Genomic DNA, 25,434 nt, shown 5'->3' on the forward strand with positions numbered 1-25,434 from the left:
ATCAAAGGATATCCATTAATCTGCAGTCTTCGCTCACCTACTGTGTACAAAGTGTGAAATGCTAATTAGGGGTTTTCTTAATTAGGTGGAAAAATAGGAGTAGAAAGAAATGAATGTTAAAGAAAAGTCCCATCTCATTTCTCCATTAATGATATTACCTGTCTGACTTACTCACGAATCACTGATCTCCAGAGAGGAGTGATTCCCGCGTCAGAACGTTGTGTCAACGAGTTCAGTCCCTCTTTTACAGTCCTGGCTCTCACAGCATTTCTGAAGTCATTTTTGTAATCATTCTAAGCTTCTTGGTTCCATATTTAGAAACTGATATAACTTACAGAGCAGTAAATTCTGGGAATAAAACAATTTTGAAACATTTATATTTGTTTTGCTATGTTAACGAGACACCCATAAATTTGTAGTCATTATATTTTATGATCTTTTTTGTTTATTCACAGTATAATAAAGCCTAGCTCTGCTGGTTACAGAGGCTTGCTGATCATCTTTTATTGGATTATAAACATGCAAAAACACACACACACATTATATATATATATATATATATATATATGCATCCATCTCTCTCTCTCTCTCATATATACAGTTAGGTACATAAATATTTGGACAGTGACACAATTGTCATTATTTTGGCTCTGTATGCCACCACACTGGGTTTGAAAAGAAACACTGTGCTTTAAGATGCGTTTTAAGTGTGGACTTTCATCTTTAATTTGAGGGTAGTTATATCCAAATTGGGTGAACGGTGTAGGAATTACACCCATTTTTATATGTGGTCCCCCCAATTTTAGGGGCTCAAAAGTATTTGGACAAATGAACATAATCATGAATGAAATTGTGAGTTTCATTACTTGGTTGCAAATCCTTTGCAGTCAATGACTGCCTGATGTCTGAAACCCATAGACATCACCAGATGCTGGGTTTCTTCCCTGGTGATGCTCTGCAAGGCTTGTCCTGCAGCTGTCTTTAGTTCCTGCTTGTTCTTGGGGCATTTTGCCTTAGAAATCAAAACAAACCAATCAGACAGAGAGCAAAAACATTAGGTGTATAAACTATTTGGTACATTCTTAAAAACTGCACTGGTCAGCTCAGGAACACCAAAAGGCCCAGAAGACCACAGAAAACAACTGTGCTGGATGACAGAAGAATTCTCTCCCTGCTGAAGAAAAAACCCTTCACAACAGGTGTAGGCGTATCTGTGTCAAAGTCAACAATCAAGAGAAGACTTACCACAAGATGTAAACAAGGAACAGGAAGACCAGATTAGAGTTTGCCAAAAAACATCTAAAGAACCCTGTACAGTTCTGGAACAACATCCTATGGACAGATGAGACAAAGATCAACTTGTACCAGAATGATGGGAAGAGACGAGTATGGAGAAGGGAAGGAACTGCTCATGATCCGAAGCATATCAGCTCATCTATGAAGCATGTTATGGCATGGGCATGTATGGCTGACAAGGGAACTGGTTTCCTTGTATTTACTGATGATGTGACTGCTGGCAAAAGCAGCAGGATGAATTCTGAAGTGTTTAGGGATGTATTATCTGCTCAGATTCAGCCAAATGCTTAAAAACTCACTGGACGGCGCTTCACAGTGCAGATGGACAATGACCCGAAGCACACTGCGAAAGCAACCCAAGACTTTTTAAGGCGAAGAAGTGGAATGTTCTGCAATGGCCAAGTCAATCACCTGACCTGAATCCAATTGAGCAGCATTTCACTTGCTGAAGGCAAAACTGAAGGCAAAACAAGAACAAGCAGGAGCTAAAGACAGCTGTAGTGCAGGTCTGGCAGAGCATCACCAGGGAAGAAACCCAGCATCTGGTGATGTCTATGGGTTCAGACTTCAGGCAGTCATTGACTGCAAAAGATTTGCCACACAGTATTGAAACTCGCAATTTAATTTATGATTATGTTAGTTTGTCCAAATACTTTTGATCCCCTAAAATTGGGGGGACCACATATAACAATGGGTGTAATTCCTACACCATTCACCCAATTTGGATGTAACTAGCGTACAGAGCCAAAATGATGACAATTGTGTCACTGTCCAAATATTTATGAACTTAACTGTACATATATTTACCAAGGTTCTTACACCTAGTCCAAGAATCAGCGGAGTGAAAATATTCTAAGCTATATAACTCAAACAAAACTAGGTTTCAGAAAAAAGGGTATCTGGGATGAAGGCATCAAGCCTTGGTCAGTTAACTGTTCTGCCAAATGCCCTTCTCTTTCTTTCTCTCATATGAAAAGGTCAGACGTTTCAATCTTCAGGTGTTGTGTGAAGGGAGAAGAGGAATCCAGGTTTTGCGCACGCACGCACGCACACACACACACACACACACACACACACAAAACTTTCTGAAACCAGAAAGACCAACCCTGTGGGTAAGATGGCTCACAATCAAGTATCTCAAATGCTTTAGCTATGCTGTTAATTTCACTGTTAGTGCAGAATGAGACGATGGAGTAAATCTAAACCTGAAGGGGGCAACTAGAGTCTACTCCTGAGGAGATAACGCAGTACGTAGACGCAGCTGTGTTGTGTTTACTATAAGGTACACTAGGAGTAAAGATTATTTTAAAAGAAAATGTTTTTGGAAGGCAATGCATGTCTGATAAATGTCAGACGAGAAACAGTTCTTAAAAATATATATCAGTCAGTGATTTAATTTAAGGACAGAGTCTTTTGCTTGTGATGGGTAACAAAGTGAATTATTTTCCTGGCACCAGCCTGAAACATGAAATTAATTCAGTATGAAGTTTTTGTTTACTTGCATGTAAAATTCCTTGGACCTGTGTTAAAGCACATCTCTAATAGGTCTGGGCAAGAGCGTGCTGATAGTATATAACTGTTCTGGTAACTGAACAAACATCAAACATTTATTTTTCATATTATTTAATGCTCAAATACCAATGGCAATTTTAGTTGCATTATAAAATGAAAATGTCTTTTGTTCTGAAGCCATTCTTAATATGGTTTTGTCTCATTACTGATGGTGAGGTGGTTAACCCGAATCCTAAATGAATGTATTTTGAGCACATTTTCTGACAATGATTTTATATGTCAGTATTTTGTGAACGCCTGCCCGTCACATACTGTTATTGTACTGCAACTGCCGTCACAATCGATGGAAACAGAAGGCCTCGTCACTCCCTCCCTTACAGAGATTGCCCTTATACAACATTTTCCATTGGAAACAGTGGATTTATATTGTCTTAATAAACTACATGGAGTTCTTCTCTCACCCGAAAAGCTCGCCCATCAAATTTCAACTGATATCCGTCACCGACGCGTTCTGTTTGCTCAGTGTGCAAACCTGACTCTAACCTGATGCTGAAAAACAACGGAGAACTATATTAACAATACATTAACATATACACTCACCTAAAGGATTATTAGGAACACCATACTAATACTGTGTTTGACCCCCTTTCACCTTCAGAACTGCCTTAATTCTACATGGCATTGATTCAACAAGGTGCTGAAAGCATTCTTTAGAAATATTGGCCCATATTGATAGGATAGCATCTTGCAGTTGATGGAGATTTGTGGGATGCACATCCAGGGCACGAAGCTCCCGTTCCACCACATCCCAAAGATGCTCTATTGGGTTGAGATCTGGTGACTGTGGGGGCCAGTTTAGTACAGTGAACTCATTGTCATGTTCAAGAAACCAATTTGAAATGATTCGACCTTTGTGACATGGTGCATTATCCTGCTGGAAGTAGCCATCAGAGGATGGGTACATGGTGGTCATAAAGGGATGGACATGGTCAGAAACAATGCTCAGGTAGGCCGTGGCATTTAAACGATGCCCAATTGGCACTAAGGGGCCTAAAGTGTGCCAAGAAAACATCCCCCACACCATTACACCACCACCACCAGCCTGCACAGTGGTAACAAGGCATGATGGATCCATGTTCTCATTCTGTTTACGCCAAATTCTGACTCTACCATCTGAATGTCTCAACAGAAATCGAGACTCATCAGACCAGGCAACATTTTTCCAGTCTTCAACTGTCCAATTTTGGTGAGCTTGTGCAAATTGTAGCCTCTTTTTCCTATTTGTAGTGGAGATGAGTGGTACCCGGTGGGGTCTTCTGCTGTTGTAGCCCATCCGCCTTAAGGTTGTACATGTTGTGGCTTCACAAATGCTTTGCTGCATACCTCGGTTGTAACGAGTGGTTATTTCAGTCAAAGTTGCTCTTCTATCAGCTTGAATCAGTCAGCCCATTCTCCTCTGACCTCTAGCATCAACAAGGCATTTTCGCCCACAGGACTGCCGCATACTGGATGTTTTTCCCTTTTCACACCATTCTTTGTAAACCCTAGAAATGGTTGTGCGTGAAAATCCCAGTAACTGAGCAGATTGTGAAATACTCACACCGGCCCGTCTGGCACCAACAACCATGCCACGCTCAAAATTGCTTAAATCACCTTTCTTTCCCATTCAGACATTCAGTTTGGAGTTCAGGAGATTGTCTTGACCAGGACCACACCCCTAAATGCATTGAAGCAACTGCCATGTGATTGGTTGGTTAGATAATTGCATTAATGAGAAATTGAACAGGTGTTCCTAATAATCCTTTAGGTGAGTGTATATACACATTTATTTATTTGTTTGTTTGTTTTGACATATCAAACCAGAGAAACTTTTCCAGATCAGCAGGGACACACGCACCCGGGGACACAAATGGAAATTGGGCTTCAAGGCATTCAAGACAGAAAACAGGAGACACTTCTTCACACAGAGAGGCATCACAATCTGAACAAACTCCCCAGCGATGTGGTGGAAACGACAGTTTGGGAACATTCAAAAACAGACTGGATAGGATCCTTGGATCACTTAGTTATTAATGGACATCAAACGAGCATGATGGGGCGAAAGGCCCCCTCTCGATTGGACACTGTCCTATGTTCTTATATGCCCACAAGCAGACATGCTCAGAACAATGGATTTACCCGAGTTGGTCTGAAACTCGTATTAAGGGCTTGAATAATAATTTCGGTATCAGATTGTGCCAGTTGACTCAATCCATCTTCAAGTTACAATGGAGACATGTCAAGCACCACCACACTCCCTGTGGTTCACAATGGGGATATTTTTCCTATAATACATTCAAGGCAGACTGAAATCTACAAGACAAGATATGCAGGGAGAAGCATCATTAAAACAACAACCTCAACAAACAGAAGACAGATAGCAAAAGATGGAAAGGAAACAACTGACTTCCAATCAAAAGCATAGTAGGAACATCACCTGGTCTACAGGATTCATACGCTTTTAGATTCAAATTCATGGACTTTTTAAGCACTTTCAAGGACTGATTCAAATTTTTTCCAGGACCTCATATGCAATTTTTTAAACACAAATCTAAGGCAAAACCCAGCACTACATATTGCTATTTAACCTAGTATAAAAGATTGGTCAGAAATCGAGGTCATTTAGCAAGCATCCGAGTATTAGCACAATGCTTTAAAGTCCATATCCCATATAGAAACAATGTTTTTGGCTATGGGCTCTTGTGAATGCGAAAGTGGGTGTGATGGCGGGAGACAGCAGGGCTTCTGACAGCCAAAGCCACTGTTTGTGTGTTTCTGGTGTTGTATGCAATCTGTACGACAGTGAAGATAGCAATCATATATAGCAGTGTGTGTGTGTAAATTAATATTAAAAGTAGTAATCACAGTTTTTACTAGTTACTACTGCAAATAAGTATCTACACAGTAGAATTTTTAAAACGATTGTGCAAACAATCTATGCAAGGTGAAGTACAGAATTCATTAATCATTTAAATAGTTATGCTAAATTAATCTATTAATCATACGTTTATAGTTATAAACACAAACTGACAAATTCAGTTTATGAAGTGCTTTCCTTCTTCTTGACAGGTGGTGGTAAAGAAGGCAACTTAAATCTGTTAATTTTGTACAGGTTTTAAAGTGAAAGTTTTTAATCTGCGTTTCCTAGGGTTTGGGGCTTTAATTGCATATTGATTTGCAGATTTTAACAGACACTCAATGTCCATTTCCAGGGGCTTCTCCTTGTTCTGAGCTCATGGAGTCCAGTCGGTTGAAGGTGCGCTTCTCCTGTACCTGTCCTCTGGCTCTCTCCTGGTGCCAGATGCACATTGCACAAGTTCCTTTCTGATATTTACGCCGCTGAGATATTTAATGTGATCAACAATAATTAATTGGGACATTAAACATTCCTCAATTTCCATCTCCGTATTGATGGATTACTAACTTTTACTATCTAGGATCTAGAACTTGTATTGCTTACTGTATATTACCTACACTCACCTAAAGGATTATTAGGAACACCATACTAATACTGTGTTTGACCCCCTTTCGCCTTCAGAACTGCCTTAATTCTACGTGGCATTGATTCAACAAGGTACTGAAAGCATTCTTTAGAAATGTTGGCCCATATTGATAGGATAGCATCTTGCAGTTGATGGAGATTTGTGGGATGCACATCCAGGGCACGAAGCTCCCGTTCCACCACATCCCAAAGATGCTCTATTGGGTTGAGATCTGGTGACTGTGGGGGCCAGTTTAGTACAGTGAACTCATTGTCATGTTCAAGAAACCAATTTGAAATTATTCGACCTTTGTGACATGGTGCATTATCCTGCTGGAAGTAGCCATCAGAGGATGGGTACATGGTGGTCATAAAGGGATGGACATGGTCAGAAACAATGCTCAGGTAGGCCGTGGCATTTAAACGATGCCCAATTGGCACTAAGGGGCCTAAAGTGTGCCAAGAAAACATCCCCCACACCATTACACCACCACCACCAGCCTGCACAGTGGTAACAAGGCATGATGGATCCATGTTCTCATTCTGTTTACGCCAAATTCTGACTCTACCATCTGAATGTCTCAACAGAAATCAAGACTCATCAGACCAGGCAACATTTTTCCAGTCTTCAACTGTCCAATTTTGGTGAGCTTGTGCAAATTGTAGCCTCTTTTTCCTATTTGTAGTGGAGATGAGTGGTACCCGGTGGGGTCTTCTGCTGTTGTAGCCCATCCGCCTCAAGGTTGTACGTGTTGTGGCTTCACAAATGCTTTGCTGCATACCTCAGTTGTAACGAGTGGTTATTTCAGTCAAAGTTGCTCTTCTATCAGCTTGAATCAGTCGGCCCATTCTCCTCTGACCTCTAGCATCAACAAGGCATTTTTGCCCACAGGACTGCCGCATACTGGATGTTTTTCCCTTTTCACACCATTCATTGTAAACCCTAGAAATGGTTGTGCGTGAAAATCCCAGTAACTGAGCAGATTGTGAAATACTCAGACCGGCCTGTCTGGCACCAACAACCATGCCACGCTCAAAATTGCTTAAATCACCTTTCTTTCCCATTCAGACATTCAGTTTGGAGTTCAGGAGATTGTCTTGACCAGGACCACACCCCTAAATGCATTGAAGCAACTGCCATGTGATTGGTTGGTTAGATAATTGCATTAATGAGAAATTGAACAGGTGTTCCTAATAATCCTTTAGGTGAGTGTATATAAGCATTTACATTGGATTTTGTAATTTGCATTATGCTCTGAAATGTACTGTATCTTTGCACTTTGTTTTGCTGTTATGTTTTGTAAGTCGCCTTGGATAAGGGCATCTGCAAAGAAATAAATAGTAATGATAATAAAGCCATGCTCCACGGTCCATGATAAGAGCAGCAGGCAACTGCAAACTCTCCAAATATTTGCATATGAGGAATTACTAGCCATGTGATCGTGTAAAAGCACATCGACTTGATCACTGGGAACAAAGTCTCTAAATTCGACAGGGGATGGTGTACCAACATTATCAATTCAATTATTAATCTCTCATTTTTTGAGCGCCGACTCACTCATATTGCTATATCGATGCTTTTCTGGCAAAACCGACACCATGCCTTCTGTTTTGTTCTTTCTATCCTCTTGCAGGCAAACTTTATATGCCTTGCCATATCAAATTAAAATTACATCTTCCAGGCATTTTGAAACATTCAATAGCAGATCCTAATAGACAATCTATAAGCGATTTCGAACACTTTACTCAACAACTGAAACTTCTCTACTCATCAAAATATCCCGCAGTTCGGTGTGAGACCATTCAACACTCTGACCAACCAGTACTAATTTACGATCATTGAGGTTTTTAAATAGAATTTGTAAATCAATTATTAATCAAACCCATGAATTTAAGTTAACCTGTGCACGCTTGCCTTACAGTCTCATACCAACCCTAGAGAGATTGAGCGATTATAGTATTTTACTTAATCTGACAATCAGAACGTTTGGGACATATTGGATACTTTTATATTCAAGGACTTCAAGCACTGAATCACCAAAGGGGTGTTTTTCCAGGTATTCCAGTACTTACATTTCTGTGACTGAAATTCAAGCACTTTGAGGACATTGTGCGAACCCTGGGTCTAGAATGGCATCTAGAATTGCCACGCAAAGATCTGCCTGCAGACGCAGTCCTTACGTAAACCAGAAATTTTCTTACACTTCCTGCAGTCCTCCTTTCCCACCATTGAACAGGCCTCCAGGTTTGAGTTGGCATCACTATTCACACAACGCAACATGCGTTTCTATTTCTGGAGCGATGAGGCAGAATGGGCTCGTAAATGCTGACGCAAATATTTTCACAGCAGGCATTTCATATTTCACTCGGAGGGGAAGGGGGGAAGATAAGATTACATTCTGATATAAAGGGCATTTCAGTGAAATCAAAAGTGAAGAACGTTTGCAAGTGTTTTATTTAATGAAGACATTAATTAAATATAATGTTGCTGACAGTGGAAAAGGTACTAGTTGGGAAAGACAGGTTTGGTCATTTCAAAATGCTTCACAGCTACATTTCAACATTTAAAATGATAAAGCATTTAAAAAAAAAGCTATTTTCTCCTGAAATGCAATAAACGGGGATATAAGGTGTACATACTTGCAGAATTAAGTAATTTAAACTGCTTTACTGCTGGATGGCCTTGTTCCTAGTAGGCTGTGGCAGAACATTTTAATTGGGGTCTTGTCTCAAACGTAAAATAACCTGAAAAGTCAAATAGCAGCCATGGAAACGACAGATTAGTTATCCTTCTACTGCCTTCTCCAGGATAAGACTAACACGGGGAGAATTCAATACAAGTGTTTGTTATTTGTTTGCCAAAATGTTAACGCTATGCTGTTTTTTTATACAATGAAAAAAGGTATCAAAACGCCACATGCGTTCCAGAGACGTGGATCTCTGTGGGGCTCGACACACTGCGGCTTCGTGCCGAGAGCCCGTAATCCAGGGCAGTACATCCAGTATTTCTTCCTCCGTCAAAGGAAAACTCGCATAACAGAAAACATGCATCAGAAAAACAGACTATTAAAGTACAGTATGACATATAATACATATAAACACAAGACAAGCAACATGACCTGAGCCGTTTTTCAGCTGCTCCTCAACACTGAACAAACTGTCACCCAAGGACGGAGGTTGGTCGGTGCCGGTGCCCAAGAACACACTCCTCAGGATGGTGATGATGCAGCCGAGGACTAATTTATGTCAAGTAAGCTCCACTGATAACCACTTTAAAGAAAAGTCTCCAAATCTGATCATCTGTGCAACCATTAGCCTTTGCCCAGCATCCTTAAACTCCAGAGAAATGCCAGCTTCAAGTTTGGCAAGTAGGCCAGCGACTGGCATACAGCGGTCATGTGATAACACGGTTATTGCATACCCCATAAAAATGTTTCTCCTGGGGAGACTTTTAAATGGTTGTCAAAATTCTTTAGATGTAGTAAAGCTTCGGTGAGGGACAAGAACGCAAAATAACAACAAACAAAAACACAGTCGAACTCTGCTGGCAGTCGGCGTCGTCATTGTGGAAGTGCTGAGTGGTCAGATTTTCTGAATGCTTCCCATACTAAGGAATTTTTTGAAGGCTTTCATTCAGATTTACTCCCCACCGGTAACAAGATTTAAATGTAAACTGTTTTTATTCAACTGATGCCAAGTGTTTCAGGCCTAAGGAAACGTAGCGGAGAGTCCGTGCTATAAGGGACATCACGGCACAGATGTGATAGTATTTCAAGGTCTCACTCCTTGAGGGCCAGTCAGTCAAGCTCTTTCTTTAAACATTTATGCTAATGTGCCTTTGCTTTGCCAGAAGCGGAAAAATATGTGCTCCCAAAATCAGATAACTGGTCTCACTGGGGCTGTAACATGAGTCAGCAAGGCATCTGGAGCGGAATGCCATCAGGATTCAAAGCTAGTCATCGTTCTCTCTCCATAGGGTTTGGGCAAAAGACTCAGACTCATCTGTCATGTTCTCATCACCGGCATTACCAGACATCCATGGCCGTAGGATATCAACTCAACTGCCTTGCTGCACTGCTCCGTCTCTTCATTGCTCCCTTGCTCGACTGCAAACTCCCTACACCAAACTGTACAATAATGCAAAAAACAACCACTTCCACAAGGGTGAGCCAAATACGTAACCACAAAATAAACCATCTGCTAAACAAATACTCAAAAACAAACACAAATCTGTGTAGGTCAATTAAGAAGTTCATAATAACAGCTCATTATAAATGGCATCTTCCCTACAAATAAAATATGAACAGTAGTACATAAACCAAGGCCTCTATTGCTCTACTGTTGGCCATTGAAGCTATGGGTCCTGAGCAAATGAAGGAATATAAAGAGATTTCCAAAGCACTTCTATTTTATCGATGTAATCAAGTAAAGTATCTGGAATTAGGGTGATTGATTTGTATTAGCTTGGCGCGGATACTTTTTTCAAGTATGGGGGCATTAAAAAGTTAAATATGAAAGCTTAATAAGTATAGTAAACACCAAATACCATTCTTGCTCAGGGAATTTATGGAAATTGAGTCAAGGAGAGCGAGCGCATGAGATACTATTTTTCTCCAGTATGATAAATGAGAGCCTCAATAGCAGAATGGGATGAAACGCACCGCCATTTATTATAAGGCCAAAAAAGTGGTATAAGGAAGGGTTCAATGCACTAAGCTGTTCCCCTGATTAATCTGTTACCCAGGCCTGCCAGGAAAGTGCTGATTTTCAAGAAGCACGTGCTGTGCAGGTGATAGTCTCTGTGGACTTCCCTGTCAAACACAGACCACCCTAAACAGGGTTAAAGCAGACTGCTGATGGCTGGAGCCCAGGGTTACAGCAGGTCACTTCCCCGCTCTGGTCCTCCAGGCCGAGCGCTTCAACACGAGCCTGGCTGTCCGCTGGGTCTCCTGCGGAGTCTTGTGGTCAAACAGTGAAAAGTAATTATAAACAGGTCTGATCTAGGCCATGCAGGAATTGTTTACAGAACTGGGACCTAAAATCAGAAGAGAAAAGGTCATTCCAGCTCAGGGGTTGAACCCCCGCTGGACGTGAATCAAATGCTCAAAAAGCAACAAAAACTGAGCCTTGATGGAATGTGAATCCAGATAGTAAAGCCACCAGGTACAAGGAAACGGAAAGAAGAAATTCCCCAGTGATGTGGTTGAAGCTGAAAATTTGGAAACCTGTAAAAATAGACTGGATAGGATCCTTGGATCACTTAGTTATTAATGGACACCAAACGAGCACAATGGGGCGAATGGCCTCCTCTCGCTTGTACACTTTATGTTCCTATGAAAGAGTAGGACAGAGTAGGATATTCCCTTCAAACCTTCAAACTAACAGTGACTATGACATAATTAGGAATTAAACCATCTCTTAAGAGTATTCACTGGCCTAGCTAAAGCACGGGGGCCATTACAAGGGTCATGGAAACTGTGGCTCATGAGAACGGCCTTGAGGGAGAAAGACAATTATTTCAAGACTTCAAAACAACTGTTTATGATGTCATCAACTCTGTCACACTGCAGCGTCTTCCCAAGGTAACCGCTGACAAAAACACCAGGATGCAAATTCCCTGTCGGCGGAGGCACACAGGGGACAATGGGAAGGGTGTAGATCCACACAACCAGGAACCACACTGGGAGGCCAACATGGCACCACCTGCGTTGGTCATATTTAGATGGACCCGTGTTACTGCATACGTGGGAAACCATGTCTTTCCCTGGGGGCTGGACCTGGGGATCCAAGGAAGTTTGGGGATGGAGGAAGGGTCTTGGCTGGGTCAGCGCCATGAGCCGCCCGGATAAACAGAGTGATGGGGCTGCTTTCAGCTTGAGAGAATCCAGTAGAAATCTGAGCTGAGAGCTCACTATCATCTCCAGTACAAGCAGAGAAAACTTTATTTTCTGTTTCACAAATCAAGACCACAGAAACAGTCCCCATCCTTCATTGATCTTAAATAATCAATCTGGACTTGATCAAGTCCTGCCCTGTGCCAGATGCAGCCTGCTGAGGATTATGCTTGGAAAGAAGAAGAAGAAGAAGAAGAAGAAGAAGAAGAAGAAAAAATATCTAGTATGTTATTTATTCACCAATTTACATGGGGACAATCTTCTGCTACACTGCTCTGTGCAGCAAACCGTTCAAGATCACCGTTTACAAATCAATGTCGTGTGAGGAAGCCCCATGATAAAAACACAATCAAACCCAGTGTGGAGGATGCTTGTTGAAAGGATGTCTAAACATGACAGTAATAGGTTAGATATATGGGCCCTGCTTTCATAACCTGACAGAGTTTTCAAAATTGCTGTAGAAGCAGAACCATACTGTGCAGTAGATGACTTCCATATTATTTCCCGCAATTGTTTTGTTAAGAGTTCACCCGAGCCAAAAAAAAAAAAAAAAAAAAATCAAGGTCAGACAAAACAGACTGAGAATGCTAGTCTGAGCGAAGGAAAAAAAAAAAAAGGGGAAATTAGGAATTCGGAGTCGGAATTCCTCTGCGAGTCCCAAAAGCAGGATTCGGCACCAAAATTATATATAAAGTGTTTCACATTAGAAATTCCAGAATTAAAAGTGAATGTCCTCCAGTGAGTTGGACACTCGGTTTGCTATGATTTAGAGTTGAAAGCGCTCGACCCAGGGGGAGGCCATCCAAACTCAATTTAGAAAAGCTGCTTGCAATTTATGACAAAACTAATGGTGCAAAAAGAAGAATAAATAATAATAACAACAGAATGTGCAACTTATGTTTCTAAAACATTTCTAATGCCTTGGAAAGCTCTTGAGATTTCAGACCTTTGATGCCAAAACCAAGATGCTACTGATGGACAGTAAACATGACCTCATTAAGACTGTAATGAAGGAGCAGAAATTAATGTGTCCGTCTCACTGGTGAAGCTGCTGTCTTACACTGGGTTTGCTGGCAGGTCTGCAGAGCAGTGCCAGGAAGGAGATATGAAGGATCCTTTAGCCATATCAAGGGAATTGACCAGGATGGCTCAAACAACAGGCAGAGGACCCCAGACACGACCCGCTCTCTGAAAACCCCGTTCCTCTGGACGTACAGGAATGTCTCGAAACCCAAACCTCCTGATTTATCGGTGGATCGCCTTGTTTAATGATAATGAACTACCCTTGTTGACACCAAAAAGGCAAACGCACCGCTGGTATCTCGATGTCGGAGCGTGTCGTTGAATTTCACACATTCCTCAGCCTCTCTGATCAGGCTGTGTGGTTTCACTCGGAGAGCAACGTTCAGGGCTTGACTCCAGGGCCGGGAACCGAACACTGGGAGATCTAATAAATCCAGAATAAGGAAACAATCAAAGTGAACACAGCAACGGTACAGCTTACGCCTCGTTGTGTGCCAGCGATACGTTTAGTATTTTCTAACTCAGGGCCTACTAAGCAGCAGGTCATGCACATATAAGGTAATGTGAAATGGTATTAAAAAATCATGAAATTAGATAGTGTTGTAACTGGAGTTTAACATGATGATGCTTCTCAGTTGAAATAAAACACCAAGGGTTGGTTTGCTGCCCCTTATGTAACTGATAAGTAGTTCAGGAAAAAATAATTTGCTCTCCAGACTTGCCTGGGGACTCGTGGTGGGGTGATCCTAAACGCATGAAGAGAAATGTCCATTTGCGGATTCTCTGAACCCCACACAGCCTCCCCGTCCACACAGGGACCTGCTGAGGACAGACGGTCCGGACAAGGTCATCTACCTGTGATCGTATGTTTGTCTTCTTCTGCCTTTTGAAAAAGAAACAAGGAAGAAACAAACCTCCCCCCCATTTAAAGAGTGGAAAAGCTGTTCGCTTTACAGATAATCTCAGCAGTCTGACGAATGGCACCGAACGTACAATAAGACACGGTCGCTCAATCCAGCTGGAAGGGGCAACTGACTGCGATTCCAGAAAGTCATGTCTAAAGCATCCTTTGAAAGTCACATCTTAACATGACATGCTCGTAAATTCAGGACTGTACACTTTGAAACGCTCTAGCCTTTGGAGATCCATATTATTAATCAAAGATCCTATGATTGATACCATCACTGAAAAATGCCAGATTTGTCACTTGTGTTGATATGGGGGCCAAGAAAAGAAGAAGGAATTTCTGCCCCTCGATGCAAACATGTTTCCAATTATTACATGTAAAATTACAAGCAGAATCATAAAGTCCTACATATTTTAGATTTTGGCTTTCGCGACACATATTCTGTTTCTGAGAGTAATGTTTTCCCTGCGCAGTTCCCTGGTCTTGGCTGTTTGAAACAATAGACTTACAGCCCGAGGTGCTAGACATGCATTTAGCTGGAGTTCAGCTGGGGTAAACGAAAACACACACAGGGCCCTGGCATCTTCCGTCCGGAGTCGAGCTGCAATCACCTTTTATGGGTTTTAATGAAGTGCTGGTGTGCAAGTGCAGGAAGCGATCCATTGATTTCAACGCGATCGTCTGCCATGCCATGTACCACACCAATTAAAAGTAAGTTAAGAGGCTCGCAGACGCAGCCAGCAGCGTCCCTTGGCACCGGCTCCAGCAGTTCCATCGCATTGTGCAGCGAGCGGGAGACGTTGTTTGGTCATGTGTGGTCTTCAGCGGTAATGGAAGCAATAGAGCCAGGGGAATGATCATTTCTTTGTCAGTGCGTATAAGTATAAATCTAACTTCAGTCTTCAAACATTTTTCATTGGCCAATCTGCAGAAACATATTTTTGGAGAGCAGATGCACAGAGAAGCGTTCAAGGTCCGACGCCAGAAAAAACTACCATGATGTGAGAAGGGGAGGCTGCATCAGCACTAACACTAGCATTAGCATTCCTGCTTTGTTATAGTTGAAGGAGCGATTTTGCTATCTGGCAGAGATGGGAGCAGAGCATTTAAAAAGTGTTCATGTATTTTCTATTATTTTTTGTGATTGTTTTTTATTTTCCACACTGAAAGACATTTTGAGAACTCTAAATGATTTACTGCGCACTGAGTTAATTACTATCCAGAAAAGTATCCCAAGTCTAGGATTGTAATGCACCCAGCCCTGCGATGGCTACGTGCCCAGGTGTTTACTCTCATTTTTAATAATTGAAGGTCATTAAATTAATTTTGTTTTCTAGCTGTGCCATACAAGGAGAAAAAACAACAACTTATATTGCACAAGTACAAAGAACAAGACTTTTCGGTTTGATAATTTCTCCAATTAGCCACAACGATGTTTACATCTGTAATGAAATACTAGGGGAAGACATTTTTATTTTTACAAGTTTTTAATAAGTAGTTCGCAACTGTCTTTGGAGACCTCTAAAACAGCGATTTAACACCAGTCCAGTGCTACAGAACCATACGGCAACTGAATACAAGATTACTCACATTATATCTAAACTGTGAGGATATTCCTCATGGTGGTTTGTTTTTACAGCTCTTAAAATGCTGTATGTGTATGTAACTATTAATTCAATTAAATTCAAATGAGCTTTATTGGCATGTCAGGGATAGACAAGTATTGCCAAAGCTATCAATCTATCTATCTATCTATCTTATTGGAAAAAAGGGCTGTACAGCGTCTCTTCTCCAGGTCACACCCATTTATTCTCCCCATCTCTTCTTCTAGATCTTTCCACATCTCTTGGGATCCATTATTTAAGTTCTCCAGTCCATCTCTGATCTGTTCCTCTCGCTGTGTGTCCGGCTCATTGCCATTTTAATATTTTCACTCTTTCAATCATGTCACATACTTTTGTTTGTTCTCTGATTCACGCATTTGATTTTCTGTCTTTTCTTGTTATTCCAATTCAAAGTTTCTCCATCGAATGGATTCCAGTTTTTGTATAATTGTTGCGTTTATTGACCAGATAACAGGGCTATACGTGAGCACTCGTCATATGTATTGTTCAAAAACTTTATTTTCAAGCAAATGGGGTCACTTCCTTTCTTCCAAATGGATTCAATCCCATTTTCACTCTTTGGATTTTTCCATCTGCGTTGATTTGCTGTGCAAGGTAGAAGGTTTAAACTTCCTCGAGTCTCTTGTGATCTCCTTACATTTTCTTAGTTTTAACAAAGTTGTTGAACATGACTTGGTTCTTACTCGAGTTAATTAGTTACTTCCACCCAAGAAACTGACTTATTGAATTTGAAGCTGTGGGTCTCCAGGTTTTTTTGGAAACATGATCTAACTGGCAAATTGAAGGTTGATCAAGTCAGTTCAATTTATCTTGATTCCTTTCTCTTGCCAGTCCAAAGTCTCGAAAAACTCAATTGTTGCGAGGAGTTCTGCAGCGATCAACTCCATCTCTTCTGTGTCCTGGTGGAGTCGAATCATCGACGTGTAATTGTTGTAGATATATAGTACTGTGCAAAAGTTTTAGGCAGGTGTGAAAAAATGCTGTAAAGTAAGAATGCTTTCAAAAATAGACATGTTAATAGATTATATTTATCAATAAACTAAATGCAAAGTGAGTGAGCAGAAGAAAAATCTACATCAAATCCATATTTAGTGTGACCACCCTTTGCCTAATAAATTCTTCTAGGACATGGATTTGATTTTGATAAATATAATCTATTAACGTCTATTGTATGTAATAAGATTGATGTGCGTTACCTCAGTGTTTTGATTTCTTGGAGCCCTGAGGCCTGAGTTTGTATTCATTGAATCAAATACTTTCTCGTAGTCGATAAAATCCAGACACAACACCAGCTCGTATTCTCAACATCTTTCTAGTACCGCTTGGACGATGAATATGATCCATTGAGTTATACCCACTCTTGAAGCCTGCTGGCCCGCTCGGGTGGGTGAAGTGCAGGGTGTCTTGAAGGTGAAATGCTTTCTATAAGATGGGAATTAGTAAAAATATAGTATATTATAAACTGTATTGACATTGAATGACACAAAGTGAATACTGCTACCAGCAGAATGCAGTTATTTTGTCATTCAGATAGACTCACAGTATTTGTACATAAGACCCAGCTGAAGGCCTCTGTTCAGAGCAGTTTTTTGGGGATTGATTTAAGCTGTTTTTCATGTCTGCAGTGCTGTGAGACACATATCAGATGCATGAAATAAAATAAAATGAAAGTGACTGTGATAATTTGAGCTCATGAACACGTTCTACCTTTTCAGTACTGACTTAAAAACTGTTTTATTTCTGTTTTCACTAATCTTGTGATCTTCAAACTCACTGGACTTTGTTTTGAACCAAATGTAATTATATACATATTGAGCTCCAACATAGTACGTGGTCTTCACTTCCACCAGCGGCCGCTGCGAATCCCACAGCGTGATGCGGGCGAAGGCCACTTACTTGTAGAGGCTGTCTGGTTCCAGGCACTTGAAAACCAGGGAGTAGACGACGGTGTGGGGGCGGTCACTGTGGCGCTTGCCTGCCACCACGCAGGAGGAGCCCAGGCCCGACAACAGGTCATCAGCAAAACTGAGCACCTCCCCTGTAGAGAGGAGACACAACAGGTCAACAGCGATACTGAGCACCTCCCCGAGAGAGGAGACAGGAGTCTTCAGCAGTCACTGTCAATAAAAAGCAACAACGGAAGAAAATCAAATTAAAAGCAATAACATAAAAAAATAAACATTTAACATGCGATTAATGGTGACATGCTGTCCATTCCATGAACATTACATCTGAGTGTTGCTTCTCTGCACCTTCTGAAGAAACTACCTCATCTGATCACATGATATAGTATTAATCACCCACGAATGCATCTTCACAGAAGCATTACAAACAGGATTGTTGATTCTTATAAAACTGCTCAAGCATCGCATGCAAGGTCTGTATTCCTGGGATGTGAAGTTTCAATAATCTGTCTGTTTTCTTCTTCACAATGGTAAATTATCAACCTCGGGAAAACAATGAAAACAAAACATACATAATGCAAGGTAAACAAGAATACTTGAACAACATGAACATTCACAGAATTACAGTTGCTGTCATTATGATTTGCCTCAGAGTTTTGGATACGTCTCTAGTATTGGGATGCAAGTTCCTAGTGCTGCCACCTACTGCGGAAGAAAAGGTGCACTTCAACACAATCAGGGCTAGTTTGCTGGTTTCTGGGCTGTGACTGGAGTGATGCTGTATTGCTTGTTTTCTCCACATTGGTAGGGTTGTTATGTTTATAACGAAGAACAATGTAAACATAATCGGAATATGTACTGGTGGGTATGTATTTATTTAATTCAGTTTCCCTTTAATGCCTGTCTAACATCTCGAGATATTGTGCTCGGATTTGTCCCTTGCACGCACTTTTGTTCGTGATCCTTTGATCCACCAAACATTGTCAGCTCTTGGTCAGTGACAGATATGCTCAACTGTATTTACAATAGAAGTGTTATGTGACTGAGATCCAAATATGGTAAAACTGGAGGGAGTTTTTCTTTTTGTAGTTAAATCTAGCTTCACGATCATTCTTCATCTTTTGAACTTGTGAGCCAGTGTGACACTCAAAATACAGTTCTAAAATATTAGACAACCTGGTTTGAAACAGAATAACAGTGGATTAAACAGGACCAGGACTCTTACGAAAAAGAGCTGTCAAAATAGTTTAAAGAATCAAGTGGATTTGGAGTCAAAGCAATTGTCGGGAGATGCAAAGAATAATTAAGTTTCAGCCAATATGTAAACAGAAGGAATATGTCTACGTTGGGGAAAACAGAAAAAGAAAAAACTAAATCTTTCTGAAATGAATAATTTGACATTTTCCTAGAAAGAGCCGTCTCCAAAGGAAACGCTTCCTGCACACATTCCACTGGCACAACTGAGCCAAAGTCATGTACAACACAGAAAAAATGAAAAAAAGGTTTGTTTAATATGTTACTGAGCTGCTCTTGCTTTCTAGTAATGACGCATATTAAAGCAACACAGAAGATCGACAGTGAACGGTTCATTAGTCTTTCCACAAGATGTGTTTAGCTGTGATCTGGGTTCGCTCATGGTTTGATCGCCCATGTTGGTAGATGGTTTGCAAATATCACAGCTGGCCTTCATCTGAACTGTGTAACAACCCAGAACACAAGCTCCCTACATTGTCTGACACAGAATGAAAGGCTTTACAGGTGACACAATCAGGAGAGGCACAATGTGTATGTGTTTAGGTGCTCACTTTAGTCTGGTTCTGCAATGCAGCTGTCTTCAGTGAATGTGAAGCTCATGAGAAGCTCAGGCCAACATTTCTCCCTCCTGCCACACAACACTAACATCAGAGCTCTCAGTTTCTCTGCCCTGGACCCGAAAGATAAACTAGACAGAGTGTTTTCATTCCCATTAGGACTGCTCAGATCTCAGCGTTTTGATTCAAACCCAACTCAACACCTGATGCCCCCTTCCAAAGCAGCTTGTTAACATACACTGCCAACCCGAGAGCTTGTGTTATTTTCAATTATTCCTCCGAACAGTGATTGCTGAAATCGATTGTTGTTATTGTTAGACTAAGTGGATCTCCTCTCTTTTTGGGTCACAGTCAATTCCTGCCAAAGCAGCAGACGAAGTTGAAATCTAACCAGGAAGCAGCAACTCCTGACCATTTTCTCAGCAGATATGCGACACAATGTCTGTAGTTCAATAGATATTCAGACATATGACAGGACTTTTCACCGTGCTTACAGAGTAAAAACATCTGAAATTAGTATCATCAGCTTCTTCTCAACTCATCTTCATCAGCTCTTCCAGCACTGGCAATTTGTGCCACGCTGGCACATACGTGAATTGTCCCATGGACGCTTGAGGCTTGGTATGGACTGGAATGACACAAACAGACGGAATGAGCAGATGGCTCTCCAGCAAAGTTAAACAAGAGGAACATTTATTCACTAATGAATTAAACAAACACATGCTGGCTCTGTAGATCAAAATGAAAACAATAACTTCCAAAGTGTAAACATGGGCATGCTGGCGATATTGAGCATCTCACTAGTTCAGGTATCACTGCTGCTTTGATCGACCGCCATCTTCACAGTTCCTACATTCCTGTAGACAGTTCGCTTCTATTGGCAGCACAAGACTGAGACGGTACTCGTATATTTGGGTGCTAGCAGGAGAAACCTCCCTTCAGTACGTCCTGCCCATGTGTCCATATAAAGAGAGTTCTAGCTTTTTCTAAATACAGATCAGCTGAGCGAAAGCCAAGGGCACTGGTGGTCTTCGCTCCAGAGGCCTCTGCTATGAAAACTCAGAGGAAAGGACTGAAGGACAACCTAGAACAGAGATGCACAATTGGCGGACCTCGGTCCAGACCCAGACCTTGACACATTTCTCATTTAAAAAAATTAAATTAAATACTGAAGAAGCGATGCTTTTTTTCCAATGTACAAATACTGCGCTGGCTCAACTGTGTGTTGTCCAATCATGTGCATTATTTAAATCACTTCACGAAACTCAGCCAATCAAAGCGAATGTTTACAATGCATGTTAGGAGACTGATGTTGTCAGAGAGAGAGACAGCGAGAGAAGCAAAAGCGGGAGCGAGAGGAGAAATGATAGAATGACGTGAGAAAAAGTCAGGAAAGTTGATACAGAAAATCGAGCTTTCAAAGAGGAGTGGCCAGACAAATATGCCTTTATCCTTCCCGCAGCGAGTATCAAACCACTCTGCCTGATATGTTCAGAGACCGTGGCTCTAATAAAAAGTGCCAATGTGAAGCGCCACTATGAGACAAAGCACAGATCTTTTTTGATTTGATTTGATTTGAGCAAACATATCCACAGCAGTCTGAGGTGACGGCACGCAAAATAAACAAACTCAAAGCCCAGTGTGATCGGTCCACCCGAGTCCTCTCCCATGCATTCACTGCCCAACAATGTGCAACAAATGTTCACTTAAAATAGCTTGGATTTTGGGTAAACACCAAAAGCCATTTACTGATGGGGGAGTGGTGATGGAGTGCATGAATGTTGTTTCTGAAACTTTACTTGACGGTAAACAAAAAGACAAGCTGTGTAAAAAGATCAAGAAAATCCCAATGTCATGTACAACAGCAGCAAGAAAGAGTGAAATACTAACAGAAGATGTATTTCCAGCCAAAGTTCAAGTTACTGGCAGGGCAAGCAAAAGCCAATTTCTCTCACTAAAGAAGAGATGGAGAAGTGAATTGGGAGAGAGTTGGAAAGATAAATATTAAACCTGTGTTTTCTTATTTGTTCAAAAATCAAAACACCTTTTTCAGAAACGGGCAGTTTCTTTGTAATTCTTTTGTAAAGATGCAGTCTTATTTTGCTTGAAATTATAACATTTGTGATAGGCCTACTTTTATTTCTGATTAGGCTGCATATTTATTTTACCTCATGTTTAATGTGTCTGCATTGAAAATGTGCAATACATATTGTTGAAATGTTATTGAAATGTAGTACTTTGTTTATTAGCTATACATATAAAAGAACTACATATGCCCACGAATCATAGTGCAAGTTAGAAATTTTAATGGTTTGGACCTTTGGGGAGAGTCACTGGACCTCTTTGAATTCTAATTGTGCATCCCTGACCTAGAACACTATTACTGAGAGGACAAGGTTGCAGAATATCCAGAACCTTCTATTGTGGCTAAACATAATTATTAATCTAACTACTAATTTGTAGAACTTTCTTATATCAAAAACTACATCAAACTACACAAAAAACATCCACAACGACAATTAACACAAGGACAGCCATTAAACAATCAAACAACTAAATAATGTTCAGAATCTTAATTCTGAACTGTAACACTGGATTGTAGTGCGAAACAGAAAGACGTGACATTGTTTTAGACAAGTAAGATCCATTTGCTGCAATTGACCATAAATAAACTCAGAATTTAACATGCACACATATTCGTAAACCCACAAGCCCCTAACCCTAACAGATGTCCGATTACTGGAGAATGCTGTCCTAATGCTAGCCTAAACCACAATGTAGCCTCAGCAATAGCCCTAAACTTTATTTTACCACAAAATGTACAAATATTGCTATGTTAACCTGTCTCCATGCTGCTGCTGTCTTCCCACGATCATGTAACAAAAACTTGACCATCCGATGATGACAGTAACATGTGTATCTTTATCTGTGAATACACACATACACTGACAGACTTATAAACACACATACAATACATGTCAGAATACCAATGTATTAATGTCAACCCCTCCATGTTGCATTGCTGAATACTCACTGTTTACACTAGTCCTGTAGTTTACTGGCCATCATAAAACACCAAATAGAGTTTGACTTGTGGCATATTCTTTGCCAAATACCCAAACCCACAATTAAGAAAATACTCCAGCAGAACCTTCAAGTGGATGTTTTTATTTCGTTGCTTATTTTTACGGTTCCACTGTGCTGCCTGTCAGTGAGCACACTGCTTTTAAAAACTTAACACAAAAGACATTGACTTCATTAGCTTGATCTCTCTGATGCTCCTTCTGAAATCTAGTCTACACGCTTCTTTTATTTTAGTCAAGCTACTCAATAAAAACAATAAATTACTCCTGTGTGATAAGTTATTCAGGAGACAATCTGTTGTGTAAGCAACATTACTTCCTTAGGTCCATGTCTGAAAACCTTAATTGTTATAATTCATTCAACACGTCATCATTAGATAGTTTAGAGGCTTTCTCTCATTTGTCACATTAATTCACGGGAAGAGAGTTTTACTGTTTCACCAAAGCATTTCAATGAAAACAAAACAATATGACACCTCATAGCACACACACACAACACATAATACAATACATAACACAACATTAGAAAAATGCATGGAATCGGGTAGACTTAAACGTTGTGTAGTGCAGTTAAGAGTGTGGTGCAGCCGGTGTAGTACAGAAGTGCACCAGCATTGTAAATCCTCTGAAAGACAAACTGCCTGTATCTCCAACCACCAGCCAACAGTCCGGCGCTCGAACCTCCATCTCGGAGGGTGGATCAATGTCCAGGGAGAAGACAAATATAAAGATATGACACATCCGATGTGCTCAAAATGAAAACCCTGGGAGACATTGAGCTTTAAACAACAGGACAGAGAAGTTCAAAGACGCCATAGAGATGAATTCTCGCATTGAATCAAACTCGAGACTCACTCACCAATACTGCACTTTGTCGGTTTTCTCAGAGGGAAGGAAGTCAATCTCCTCTGGGAAAATTTATATTACTGCCCTACTGTGGACCTCAACTCACCCTTTCTCCCGCCGCCCTCTACATCGCCCACTACCTTGATCTTTTGTGCACCACTGCCTCCAATCCCAATTCCCACGTGGCTCTGGCCATAAAATAAAACAGACATTCGGCAAAAAACTCACGTTGCCGTGGGGAAAAGGCGGCACACAAAGAGGAGAGAATTAAAAAATAATTGAGGCTCATTTGTGGGCCTTACATTGTTATTGAAATGTATCTTCAAAGTTCCTGATAGCGACTAAAATAAAACCCCTTGACAGGTGGACCCTGTTTAACAGAGTTAACTGCCTGCTGTCTGTCATATCTCCCCGGCTTCCCATTGTTGGACTGCCAGCATCACTCAAATCGGATTAGAGGGCCGCCTTGCTTTTATGTGGCGCTCTTTATTGTAAAGGAATCCCTTTTATTGAATCACCCAGAAAGGAAGAAACAATTTTGTATGCTTTTTTCCCCTTCTCTGCACCGCTCTAAACATCCAGCTTGAAAAAGAGGGCGGCGCGGCTTATTCTGAGCATGTTATCCATCATTAGTTTCTATCAAGCCGGAGATTTCTATTATTACTCTGTTCCTGGCTTGAAAGATGAAAACAAAAGCTTCATTATAGCGGCCGGGGGGTGGTGGGGGGTGCAGCGCTGCGTGCTGAAGGGGTGCAGTCGGGGGCCCACTGGGACACGTCTCACCTCAGACACACACACAGGTGCAGAGACACGTACACCCCCGGAGAGACATGTCACAGAAACCGCTGGGTTTCACCATCACAAAGACAGGATTTCTCACACAGATTGCGTGCGGAAAGTGGCACTTATTTCATGATGGCGAGGGCAGGAGTGAAAACACACTCATGAGGGAGAATTTAAGTCTGGGATTGATCGTCAAAAAATCTTCAGAAGTTTCAGGGCATCTGGGCTCCTTGATCTGTGAGGCCAGACGCACAAACCCAGCTGCTGACACCTCTTTAGTGACATGTGGAGGCAGCCACAGTGTGCCGGCCGTTACCACACCAAAGCCATATCAGAGGGAACATTAAGAAAGGAAGACTGTATTTCCCCTCTGATGACTAATTAATGTAAAACGTAAATATAAAACATACAAAATAATATGAAATAACTCCCCTAATTATTTTAATCAATTCAGTGGTTTTCCAAAAACATGTTTTCTGGACGTTCTGGAGGGCGATTTTAAACAGCCTGTCATTTCAGTGGCTATCAAAACCTGCTCTTCCTTAACGTCCTGAAACTGCCTCAGGATGTGACTTATGACCTCAAGCGTAAGAGCATCCACTCAACCCTACAGGGAAATATACACTCAAATATTATTAGCGTTATTGAAGGCGAAGGACATCGAGCAGACCAATACGCTAATCTAAAGCTCTGCCACGTCGGCGCTCAGGGGCACAAGGTCACTTCCTAGGACAGTAAATTGTACAGAAGTACGTTGACGGACAAATCAATTATTGATCGCCTATGATCAGGGCATTGCGTTCATCTTAATCGGTTGAACTGTAACTCATTTGTGAGCCTACAGGTCCCTCTGTAGTCAATCCACTATGTACTCAAACCAGCAGTTATAAAGAAATGAACAGATCAAGCTCGGACTAATTAAACAATACTTACGATGGGTTGTTGTGCCCGATCACTGAAAGGACGTGTTTTATGAAGGATTGAGTCTTTAACGCACTACTTAATTTATAATTCTTTACATAGTGAATTAAGCAAGAAAAGTGTTTTTTTTTTAAGATGGTTTCGGCAAGTTCTAAAATCTAACATTTTCACCGCAGTGAAAACAATACACAACAATTATACAAATTATATTATTCGTGACTTATTGTAAATCTTGAATAAAGGTGCTTAGATAATATTAATAATAATAATAATAATAATAATAATAATAATAATAGAGGGGGAATTATC

The 25,434-nt window shown here is 40.9% G+C and overlaps 1 protein-coding gene across 1 annotated transcript in view; it reads right to left on the minus strand.

Annotated features, from left to right (window-relative positions):
- Positions 1 to 25,434, minus strand: part of astn2 (astrotactin 2) — a 492,640-nt gene that overhangs the window by 32,136 nt on the left and 435,070 nt on the right. The window contains exon 20 of the mRNA XM_066712608.1: positions 17,674 to 17,815. Within this exon, the coding sequence (XP_066568705.1) occupies positions 17,674 to 17,815 (142 nt within the window). The remainder of the gene's footprint in view (positions 1 to 17,673; positions 17,816 to 25,434) is intronic.

The sequence above is a fragment of the Amia ocellicauda genome, chromosome 9 (assembly GCF_036373705.1).
Source record: "Amia ocellicauda isolate fAmiCal2 chromosome 9, fAmiCal2.hap1, whole genome shotgun sequence".
Lineage (NCBI taxonomy): Eukaryota > Metazoa > Chordata > Actinopteri > Amiiformes > Amiidae > Amia > Amia ocellicauda.